Genomic DNA, 12,139 nt, shown 5'->3' with positions numbered 1-12,139 from the left:
TAGTGCCTTCTCTCCCCTTCCCCCATGAGGCGAGGGAAAGAAAGAAAACCAAATGATACACTGGAAAAAAGGAAGAATGAAAGGAAATAAGAGGTTGAAGTTCAAGGCATGATCGTTTGTCTCTTATTCCACTCCACCCTTAATACTACTGCAAACATGACTGCATGCATGTTCATTAAAAACTGAAAGCTCCTCATGGGGTTTTTTTTTGTTTGTTTTTTTGTTGGTTTTTTGTTGGTTTTTTTGTTTTGTTGTTTTTTTGTTTTGTTTTTTTTTTTTTTTTTACAGACTTCTGCACAGCTCAGCCTTCCTACTCCACATCTCTTCTTCTGACCTTCTCCACTGATCCCTCAGCAAACTCTTTGGTCACTGCCATTGACTTGTTTGCCAGAGGTGCTGCAATTCCACAGTGCTACTCCTCGGAGTTGGTACTTCTGACTCATGTGAGCACAACTGGTCCCACTTGCCACGCCACCGCTTATGAAGAATGCACCTGATGTTATTACATCCTGAAAGAGGCACTAAATCCAACCCTCCCTTACAGAAATACTTGATTAATAAACTGAGGAAAGGTGTGAAGACAGCCCAGTGCAGCCTCCCTGCCCCTCAAAGCATTTAAGACCACAGCACTCACCACACGTCATTGCTTAGGTTTTGTTTATACTCCAATATCTAGAGCATGCTTTTTCCAACTGAATCTACACTAGTTGTTGCACAGAGTTTATCCAGCATGTGGTTTATTTTGAACTAAAGTACTCTGATGGCTTTTAGTAGCTCAACTACTCTCAGAAGTACATACTAACCAAGTTACAATGGTAACTTAGACCATTTTTACTAGAGACTTGCTTGATTCAATACAAACCTGAGAACATGCTAGCCATACAAAATAACATCGCATAACAAGGCGAGGTTTATGTTACTAGTTATCTGGGTACTGGTTAGAACATATAAATATTTTAGTAATGCATTTTAAGGAAAAAAAGAATCAAAATTAAAAGATGCAAAGGGTTCATATTTACAGTTCAAATTTAGAGTTCTTCACTGACAAAAAGTTATTCAATTTTTACCAATATTCTTTTCCAAACCCCACAGAAAAAGCTTGGCAACAGAGTCAAACCTTGCACTAAATCCTGTATAAATACCCAGTAAAAGCACTGTCCCTGGGTGAAAGGATTTACAGCTTATTTATGCACTTTGCTGAGAATCAGCCTTTTATGTTCAAAGTGTAACTTTGCGACCACTGGTAATAAAAGCGCAGAAACTCATCTTTTTAACATGTTATTTCCAGCCTGACAACAGTTACAGAGGCAAAGATTATCCACATTTGTGCAACGCCTTTAGATAGCTCTACTGAGGTGCTGAACAGCTCTTCCTGCACAAACAGGACACGATTGTACCTACTCCTTATAGCTTATGGCCTCTTTCTCATGTATTGTTAATTTACACCATTATATAGCAATGATAATCAAGGTTTTGTTCTTCACCAAAAGATACTCTATATTTAAAACCCCCTTAATCACAGCCTGGCCTGTGTACAGTTTTTATGCTTCTCTCAATATTCAAGCTGGAAATGGGACCATTTTGCCACAATAATTTAGTGGTACAATCACCAGTGTTGACACAACTATATAGTTGTAAGAGATGCTTATTGTATAAGCTGTTTTCCTTGTCTCACGAGGAAGCAGTATGCAAGAGGGCTGATCCAGCAAAAACTACCCAGACAAGAAAGGTTTTGCAACTTTCAAGAAACCTGTACGATTATAAATACACAACTTCCTGCATTTAGGCAAGACCTTCATTAGTTTAAAAACAAATTCAAGTTGATGCATTAGCGAATTATAACAGTACAAAACCAAAGCTCAAGTATGCCCACAGCCGCTGCCCCAGTTAAACAACTGTGTGCAACCCGCCAAAGGGATCAAGACCTACTGAGTCTTCAGCCCCAGAATGGCACCAGGAAACTTACCAGTGTTCATGGATCACACATCAATTTGTACACAGAAACGTCCCCATGGCCGTGCGCATTGAGAAACCCTTTGTAACTTGCAAGCACCACATACTCACTCTGGAGTTTGGCCTTCCTTCACATACAGCTTTACGTAACAGATAACTGCTTCCTAAGTATGATGAAAAATCCCTATCATTGTCTTCAGCTGTAAGAAACACAATTTTCAGAACTTCTTTTTTATGCTTCTACCTCTTCAAATCTTTCACAAGAGATCATATGCCTGAAATAAAAAAGTTAATCTTGCCAAACACTTACAGTCTTCCAACTGGCAAAAGCCTTCTTTTTACCATCAAATTCAAAGAGCAGATTCAGACAGATAAGTGGAGTTATAAGGATTCGTACACAGTGAACAATCCTGACAAGATAACTCATTTTCAGGTAAAAAAGGCGATTTCAGGTATTTCTGAGAAAAACTGAATATAGTCATAAAAAACTCCAAAACCATTTAACATGTTGTGCTCTTACTAAGCAGACTCTTAGTATTTGATCAGTGTTTTGTCAAGAACAGAGAGACAGAAATCAAGCTTTCCAAAAGCCAGCATCTTCGCTTTGCTAAACCCTGGTTAGATTAGTATCAGTATTTTCAACTATGCTCCTGAACAAGTTCATACATTTCCACTTTTTAGGATTCTAGTTACGTATCATTTCCCAAAACAGAAGACAAATAACAGTAAGAGTCTTCCTACACCAAGACATCTCATTTGAGGAAAGTTTGTGATACCTAATAAATTGCGTCTTATCAGTGCCCCAAACTGTTGCATTTTCACCTCAGACTTCGAACTTTGCTGCAGCATCCTGTCTAAGTAAGTGATTCAAGTCCACCAGATTTGTGGTCCTCAAACCATGATGCTGCATTTTAGAAGTAACACACAGATTTCCAGAGCTGGAAAACTCATTTAGCTCACTGACCATCAAAACACCACGTAACTTCTAGAGTAGCAGAGTGCAGAATGGCTCAAAAGAAAGCACTCACAGTGGTCCTTGATCAACAACCTTGATCATAAGCCTAGTGATACCCAAAAAACCCAGGAAGACCATATGTAGATAGGCATATGAAATGAATCCATACATGCTCTTCCAAAGGTACTTTCCATAACAGAACTGAACAATATGTAGCCAAAGTTAACAGCTTTCATAGCTTAACAGAATCACTATTATATTTCCATCACTTAAAGAGACACTCTTTTCAGATGTGCAAAGCATCTCATGACCCTCATTTTAAGAGCAACAAAATCCTATTGCACATCTCCAAGTCTGAAGTCCTTTGGGGTACAAAGCCAAGCATGCAGGATTTCTCAGTCATGAAAGCTACAGTGAGAACAAACACAACTTTCACTCTGGTGACATATGGCAGATATGAGGCAGCAGATTTCAAATAAAGCAGAATGTTCCTTTTGCTGATGCACGATTTGAACACGAAATCCACCCCTCACCCAGAAGTTGTGCAGAGGAGATCCACAGTTATCTTTCAGAAAGAGAGATACCACTTTATGCGCCAAGTATAGGGCTCCCAAGCTCTAGTCTTGGCAAAATATCCATTCCCTCATGGCCTTGGGCAAGTCAGAACTTCTCTAACTTGCTCTTTCCCCCAGCTCTAAAGCAGAGTTCATACTACTTTATTTACCAACCACACAGGCATGTTACAAGGATTAAGTTCTGTAAAATTCTTTGAAAGTAAAACATAAGTCCTGTAAGAAGTTTCTGTTATCACTGTGCAATACAGACATTATTTTTAACCAAATAGAGCCATGCCAACATGGTTAACAGGCATAATATTGGCAGCACATACAGGATACATACAGGAAAACTATAATCAGGATATGTTTGAACTCGCTTACTAGTCAGTGAGAAATAGAAACAACTACATTCCACTACTTCATAGTATTTCTTCTGTCCCTTTCTATATCTCTTACATTACAGAACTCTGCAGATTTCCTCTTCTATTTATACTCCCAGTTACTTTAGACATTTCTGAATACATATTTCAAGTATAAAATAACCCAAAAAACACTGCACCCCAGCTCCTCACTGAAGGAAACTGAACTGCTCCTGCAGATGTTATCTTTCAGTGACTCCAGTTTCAAGAAGTATGACTGCTCATGTGAAAAGGACCAGAACCCATGCTGCAAAGGCAGTATGTGCTTAGGTAGTTTCCCCATCTTAAAGCCACTATAATCAAAGCTTAAATTAAGAATCCTTCTTGGATAGGTAACACCAGCTAAAAATCAACAGCTTCTACAGAAGTTAAGCTTCCATTTAACACCAAGTGAAGTCTGCAGCATCTAAGGCCATGAGCAAAACCTTGAACACGAAAACAGATACATGTCTGCACCAGTGGATTATAGCACCTATGTTATCCCAGGTACCCTTTGCTTCTAGAAAGCACCAACAGTAAATTTAAACTGACTATAGAGTCACTTGCATTAGGCCTGTTCAGAACTCTGGAATATCTTTAGAGGATCCCCATGGGTTTCACAGTCAAGAGTGGAACATCCTGTAGTCACCACAGAAATGGCACATGAGATGCCCTCCAGAAAAAAAGTAATGCAGTCTAGTCTCACCCTCTAGCATTAGGTGCTGGCAGATCCAACTGAATTTTGTGAAAGTAATAAAGAAGTTACAGTATTAGATACGAAGCAAAATGAATCTGCAATAGGAGTTCTACTACAGCTGCACAACCACGTTACTGCTAATGAGAATATTGGTCATGATCACGGAAGTAAAAGAAATACAAAACTCCACAGACAACCTGCCCTATCTGCTACCTCCAAACAGACTGAGAATCACAGAATCCTGTTCCTTCAGAAAAAATAAAAGTCTTTAGCATCAAGCTAGCAAATCTTTGTAAGTACTAGAAACTTCTAGTGAAGGTAAAAGAGGGGGACAGTGAAGTGAAGGTTTCTAGATTTCAGTTTCACTGCCCAGACCTACCCACTCTGTATTGTTCACACCGTACACCTACAGCACTCCATCCAGTCTGCTCTCTTCCTTAAGCAGGCACCTGCTTATGACAAGATGCTTGTACATTAAATTAAAGCAGAAGAGAGTAACAACAGAAAGCATCAGCAAGAACAGAAAGCAAAGATTTGAACCTTTACGTTGCCAATACTGATAGAGTAAGAACAAGCTCACAGATACTGGTTTTGAAACTGTATTATAGCATTGCTGGGGAAGATAAGATGTTGAAGAGTGATTCTGAAGTACACAAGTTTGTCCTTTCACAAGATGATTTTACCATGTGTCAGTGACTGCCTCCAAACACTTCATGAACTCTCACACTGCAAAAGATTCATCTCAGGGCATGCTAAGCTTTTCTGCTTTTTTTGTCAGTTATGCTTTTCTGCAGACTTTCCTGAGTGCCTATAACAGCAGAACACTAACTTCATGCTTTAAAAAACACACCAATTTTCCTACCTCTTACCATGTTACTGTACACATCTCACCTTATTGCCTGAAGTAGCTGGAACTTCATACAATTTGTGTTCAGTCCCAGTTTCAGATGATGTGCATCTTTAAAGCAGTGTTGTCTAAAGGGAAACTTGTGCTCCCACCCCCTAGGAAATCATCTGACAACATTTTCATGTCTTTGCTAAGAAGCTATAAATAAGGTTATTTTTGGACCTTCATTACACAGATCTGTCCAACTGGACCACAAAGTTCCAAACACAGGCTCCTGAAGAGTAAGCACAACAGTGTCTTCCACAGACATCAGTGGCGGAAAACCATTTTTAATGCACAGATACTCCGAATATTCCGGTTTATCTGGGAAGCATTATGCCAGAATCCAGTAAGGGCGCAACTACAGCTCATTAGCTCTTCAAACAGCTCTGATTTGGTCATTTTTTGTTGCACAATTGCTTTGAGGCAATACAAAGCACTGTTCTAAAAGTAATATATTTTAAAGAGCGTTGATGGAGTCTGTTTTCCGCAGATGCATTTTAAGAGACCATCTGAAACCTTTCAAGGTTTCTAATTTTCAAGCCCCTGGTTAATAACACTTATTGACGTTGTATATTCTGCTCTCCATGTATGTGAAACTGTAACCGTGCCGCAGAGTTAGAAACAGTAATCCAGGGTAAGAAAATAACTATAAAACATGTGCTGCTTATTGGTCAAACCTTCCATAAGATTTTCTTTCTAAGTGTTTGTAAATCTTTGTGTGGAAAGCAACATGTGCAGTGCAGGATCTAAGGCTATTTCAAGCCCTGAGCCTCACAAACTCTCATTAGCACACAGCAACTTTTATAAACTTAAACTTGTGATGTAAATTTGATGCATGCAGCAGATGCACAGCACACAAGTGCTGCAGTTGCAGCCTCATACTAGCAAACATGCTTTAAAAATCCAGCCTATGACACTGTAATTTGAAATACAGTTTCAAAAGCAGAGCCATCCATTCTCCTTTCACTCTGAATGTATATAGGCCCTATTAAAGATTAAACCAGTTGCATGGGCTAAGCACCTCTGACAGTAGCACATGCACCTGCGAGATGTTTGTAAGAGCTCAACATCCATCAGTTCTTAACTGTTCCGAAAGAAATATTTTATGCAAAGCACTTTCAAAGTTGGCTACTTTGGCAAAGTACAAAAAATGCAAACCAACACAATTACAAATACGATCTGTTTCACTAAAAAAATCCTCTCCAATATTAAGTCTGCGTTAGCATGCAAAAACCCAGTTCCCAATTCCTATGCATTCAGTTATGTGTATTTCCTTAAGAGTCATGCTATTCTTCTGAAGTTATAAATAGTTTTTAAGGTGTGGGACAGACAAGAAAAGTGCCAAATAAAAAACCTCCAGTGTTTAGAACCTATATTGGTTTACTTTGATCTATTGAGACCTCCAAAGGTGCAATTTATGGTCCAATTATGCTTAAGAACTGGCAACACTGCTTCTAAGAGTAACACATTTCAGTGTGCTCTGGCACTTGGAAAACATCAGCTACCTGGAAAAAAGGTCCCACTGGACTCCACAGTGGTATTTTTCCCATAATCAGGTTTATAACGCAATATTAGTGAAAACGTAGGTGTACGTGGCAATAGACTGGAACGTGAAAAAACCTTTGATACACTGTGGTAGTAAATAAATAAATAAGGCTTTTCCAGCCTGTCAATTCACAAGCTTCAAATCAAGCTCTGGGATTTTAAGGTCTGAGTTTTACTGCTGGATTTTTGTTAAATTAGCAACATGTGTCATTCAAATTACTCATAGAGAGAATAATCTTCTCTAGAAAAAAGTGAGGAATATTTATGCCAGTTAGAGACACAGAATGTTTGACAGACTTCATCAAACTTGGTGGCATCACATACCATAAATAGTATATTACACAAAAAGATGGTGTAGAGTAAGACCGTATGGTTTGTGATGTCCCTCATATGACAGGTGCATTGCTTTCAGGTTGCTCAGGAGTTTCAATAGGTGTATTTTTACTAAGACCAACTGAAACAAGTGATATCCAACCACCACTAATTTCACTTGGTACCAACAGTGAAATTTAACCAGTTGTTCTTTGTACGCTGCCCTGAAAACACTCAATAATAAGAACACAGCTATTACTATACACTATTAAAAAAGACAGGAAACTATGTGCAGGTTCACACAAGTATTTTCAATTAAAAATACATCTGGGTATAATGACAAGCCTGGTTCAAAATAATAGCAAATATATGATCTTAAATCTCCAAATCTAGGATATTTCAGGAGGGACACAACAGTTCTCAGAACAGAAAGCCTCCTCATCCCGCTTTTTACTCACCCACTGAGTTCAGGACTAGATTCCTTGTCCAGAGATGCTCAGCACTAAGCATGAGACTAGCTACTACAAAAGCTGCAACCCTAGACACAACAGGGTGAGGTAAGGACAGAGGAAGGCTGCCTTTTGTATCAGAACTCCAGTGACTAAAAAGATGATCATAAGCTTCAACTCTGTGAGTTTTTAAGTCAGACTTTGAAGGTATTTCAAGCAAAAGAAGGTAGTTTTCTCCTGTTGTATCTGCTGCTTCTCTATTCATGAGTGCTCTGTGGTGCTGGGGGCATGCAGGGACAGAGAGGGAACTGAAAAGCACGTGAAGGTTACATGAACTACTGATAAAACACCTTAAAAGTCAAAATGCCTTAATGTGAAAATGAAATAGCAACTTTTCCTTTGATAACATCCCATGGTCAGGCTTTGGCCGTTTACAGCTTCATCTACACTCACACCCTGACAAAGATAGCAGGCACAATTATTCTTGTATTACTACCACTGGAAAGACTTTTTGGTCACCCAAATTCATATACTAGGCAGTGGAATGCTACTAAGCTACTACTCAAAATCAGACAATTCTCGTTGTCAAATGTAATGCCGTTTCCACACCTCACAACTGAACAGCAAGAAATCTTATTTGGACCCCTTCCTCCCTGCAAGAAATACACTTTCAAAGTAAAATCCCTCAATCCTCTTGCTTACCTGGTGGTAACTGAAAATTCTGAATGTTAGTTGGGTTCTGAGGTGGCTGAGGCAAACGAGGTGCTAAAACTGTAGGAGTCAAAGTTGCTCTTATTCCACTCGTAGTTGCTGTTGGAGTCCTTGGCAGACTTTGTGCCACTGTATTGGCAGTGCCTTTAGCCATTCCCGTAGGGGTGCCAGGAGCTGCAGGAGGTATCCCACCAGGATTGGGAGCAACATTGGAGAGCCCAGCTTGCATAGTTTGCCCAATAATCATGTTACCCCCTGTAGTACTGGGCTGGCCAACAGTAGCCAGTGTCTGCTGTTGGGATACTGCCTGGACTATAGCTTTAGGAGACTCAGATTTGATGACCTGTGTGGTGGGAGCTGCTGGCACAGTGGAACCAGACTGGCTGTTCACAAGTGATGTCTGGAGGGAAGCTCCAGATCCCACAGTGGCTGTAGCAACAGCAGGAAAACTCCCCACACTGATGGTTGAATTGATCACAGTATTGCTCCCATTCTGAGTGGCTGCCCCAGCTGCAGCTACTGTGGGTCCTGCTGTGTGGATCGGCGGCCGCACGAGCGTTACCGTCGGTGTCCCAGTCCCAATGCTCGGTGGTGGCTGTGAGGAGATAACTGTGGGCGAGGAGGAAGATGCAGAGGACACAGCAGTGTTAAGGAAAGACGTCTGGATGACAGTGTTGGAAGCCGATGGCAAGACAGCATTAACAGTATTTCCCTTCCCCACAGATCCAGGTCCATTGTTAACAAGAGGGGCAACAGCAGGGGCAGGAGCAGGGTTAGCGGTCACCGGAGTCCCAGGAAAAGCAGCACTTCCTGTATGGTGAGAGTTCATCACCACATTACTCCCATTCAAAGTTTGCACTGTTGTGGTCCCAATCTTGCCATTCCTGGTGGACAAGGCAGTTGCCATGGTGCTGATAACCACCGATTTGCCCTGACTGAGGGTCCCTGGAGCAGCAGTGACTTCAGATGCTCCTGCTGCTGCAGTGGTGGTGCTGGTGCTCGTTGTGGTGGCTCCATCCAGAGCTGAAGTCTGGGACCTGGTGTTATGGTTAATAACACCCCCTTGCACTCCTCCTGCTCCTGCAAAACAACAACAAGGTTAAATAGAGAATGAGCAAGAGAAGAAGTCCAGAAGGCAGAATGCTCTTCCTCATCCAAGTCTTCTCCATCTCTCATGCTGCCTGCCCGGAGCCAAGAGAACAGGACAGAGCTGAAGATGGCTTTGAAGCCTCCAAACTGAAGATGGCTTTGAAGCCTCCAATTTCCTACCAAAGCCTGGCAGATTCAGTATTAATTTGAACATAACTGCTTTCAACACTACAGTAAGACAAAACAGGGAAAGCAGATTTGATATGAACCAAGGGAAGAGAGATGAAAGATCACCTCAGACCTCTTCCCCAGTCTAGAGCCTGACATGGCATTTAGCAACAGAACTGCAACTGCCAGGAGGGAAGACACATGAATAGACAAATCCCCTCTGCCCAGCACACGTTACCTACAGATCAAGTCAGTTAGATCAGGAGGCTCAACCACAGCAAAACATGAAAAAGTGAAAGGAAAACATGAGGCTGGCAAGATAAGAAACGCTGCACGGCCTGGAGCAGGTTACTATAAAACCCCTCCACTTTATCACTGAATTTGCTCTTCCAGACCTGAAGTTCCCACAGCCTGAGATCACTGAAAAATAAATAAATAAAAAGCAAAGCTGGTTTGAGAAGGGACAAGATGATGAAGCTTCTTGTACTGAATAATCCTCACGCCTCTTGATGAGGCCTGGTGTTATCACAAGTACAGTCAGATAGTCCAGGTCCTGGCCCTACAGAGACAGAAAGGGGAAAAGAACAGTGACAGACAGACACTGAGAAGCATGTTATAAGGGTTAAGGAGATCCTCCTACAAGAGCTTGATTAATCTTAACAGAGGGTCTGCAACATCTTGTACTTCAGCAACAAGCAAGCAAGCAATAAAAAAAAAATAAATGGGGGGAGGGGAGGAATTGCAGAGATTCTGGGGAGACATTAATTTTAATTCCCTGAAAACCAGCTTCCCTCCATTCCCATGCAGTGAGCCCTTATCCCGGCCTTCGCACTATCCCCCTACAGCCTTCACAGCACGAAGAAGGGGAATATTCCCAGGTAGCTACGGGGGGTGTGTGAGTGGGTGGGAGAAGACATTGTACAAGGTGGGGTGTTGTGGCCTCAATTCCCCCCCTTCCTGGGACCTGGTGTTGTGACAACCCCCCCTTGAGGGCAGAGGAGGAATGAGAGGTGTTGAATGCCCCCTCCAAGCCCCTGGAACAAGGGAGGGGGCCGGGGGGGGAGGAATATCCAGGCAGGCAGATATGGGGGGGAAGCATTTTGAGGGACTTCCTCCCCTTGAAATCCCCCCTCGCTTCCTCCTCTACAGGAAATAGGTGTCATGATTAATAACACCCCCTTCCACTTCAGCAACAGAGAAGGGGGAGGGGAAGAAGCATTTACACAGACAGCTACGGCGGCATTATCAAGAGGGAATCCCCCCCATAACCTTCCACCCCTGGAAAGGGAAGGGGAGCAGCCACAGGCGGCACAGGAGGCACAGCCATTACCAAGGGGGGTGGGCTCTGCCTCCCTCAGCCCCCGAGATGAAGAGAACCCTCTCACACTCCAGCAACAAGGGCAGGAAAAGCCGAGGGGACCGGCAGAGTCACGGACGGGCACTGCCGGCTTGCTCTGCGGGGAGGCTGCCCCCACACATGATAAAACACCCTCTAGTAAGCACAAGCGAGGAGGGAAAATAAAGGGGAGGGAGCAGAGGCGCGGGTACACACCGAGGGGGCATGATGAGGGGAGGCTCTCCCCCATATGATCGATACCACCCTTTGCACTCCCGCTCCTGCCACAGCGAGAAGGAGGAGAGAGGGAAAAGGGGGGAAAGCAGTGAGGGAAGGAGGCAGCCGGAGCTGGGGAGTGGGGGGAGGGGAGGGCCCCTCTCCCCTTAGAGCCCCCCACCCCTGCCCATGTTACCTGCTTTTGTGATCTCTGGGGCACTCAGTCCCATCTTGCCGCTGCTGCTGCTCTCTGTTTGGGCATTAGCATTGCCTCCTACTACTACTCCTCCAGGGCTAGGGCTAGGGCTGCTGCTGCTACTGCTGCTGCTCACAACATGGTTCCCCAGCAGCCCCCCAGCGGCCCTCAGGGGCTCCTGCGCCTTGTGGTGCTGGTGGTGGTGGCCGGAGGCCGCCAGCTGAGACTCCAGGGAGCCCACCAGGTCGCTCACCACCTTCTCATCCACCTCCGTGTTCAGGAAAACCTCATCCAGCAGATCCGAGCCCGCCGCCATCTTTTTTTTGGAGGGTTCCTGTGAGCGGCTCCCTCCTCCCCCCCCCTCCCCTTCCACTCCTCCCTCCCTCCCCCCACCCCACACACACACTTCAACCCGCCCAACTGCGCAGGCGCAAGCGCCCAGCCTCACATCACCGGCCGGAGAGGGATTCCGCTCGCCGCCGATTGGCCGGCGCCCGCCTATAAAAGGCCGTGCAAATGGCTGCGACCGCCGAGTGAGGCGTGGGGCGGCAGCGGCTGGCCGGCGGCGCGGCTGCGGCCGAGGGGGGCTGGCGGCGCGGGGCGGCGCGCAGCGGCCGCGGGTGAGGCCGAGCCCCGGCCCGTGGCTCGGCGGAGCGGCGGGGGAGGCC

The 12,139-nt window shown here is 44.0% G+C and overlaps 1 protein-coding gene across 1 annotated transcript in view; it reads right to left on the bottom strand.

Moving 5' to 3' along the window:
• The window catches only part of TAF4 (TATA-box binding protein associated factor 4), a 35,872-nt gene extending 24,049 nt beyond the window's left edge, over positions 1-11,823 (bottom strand). Inside the window, exons 1-2 of the mRNA XM_065691534.1 lie at positions 11,472-11,823; positions 8,458-9,546 (exon numbers count right to left, since the gene is read on the bottom strand). Of these exons, the coding sequence (XP_065547606.1) occupies positions 8,458-9,546; positions 11,472-11,787 (1,405 nt within the window). The 5' untranslated portion in view covers positions 11,788-11,823. The remainder of the gene's footprint in view (positions 1-8,457; positions 9,547-11,471) is intronic.
• Positions 11,824-12,139: the final 316 nt, after the last annotated feature.

This window comes from Lathamus discolor, chromosome 11 (genome assembly GCF_037157495.1).
Source record: "Lathamus discolor isolate bLatDis1 chromosome 11, bLatDis1.hap1, whole genome shotgun sequence".
Taxonomy (NCBI): Eukaryota; Metazoa; Chordata; class Aves; order Psittaciformes; family Psittacidae; genus Lathamus; species Lathamus discolor.
Note: the sequence above shows the minus strand (reverse complement) of the source record. Positions and strands in the feature narration are given on the sequence as shown.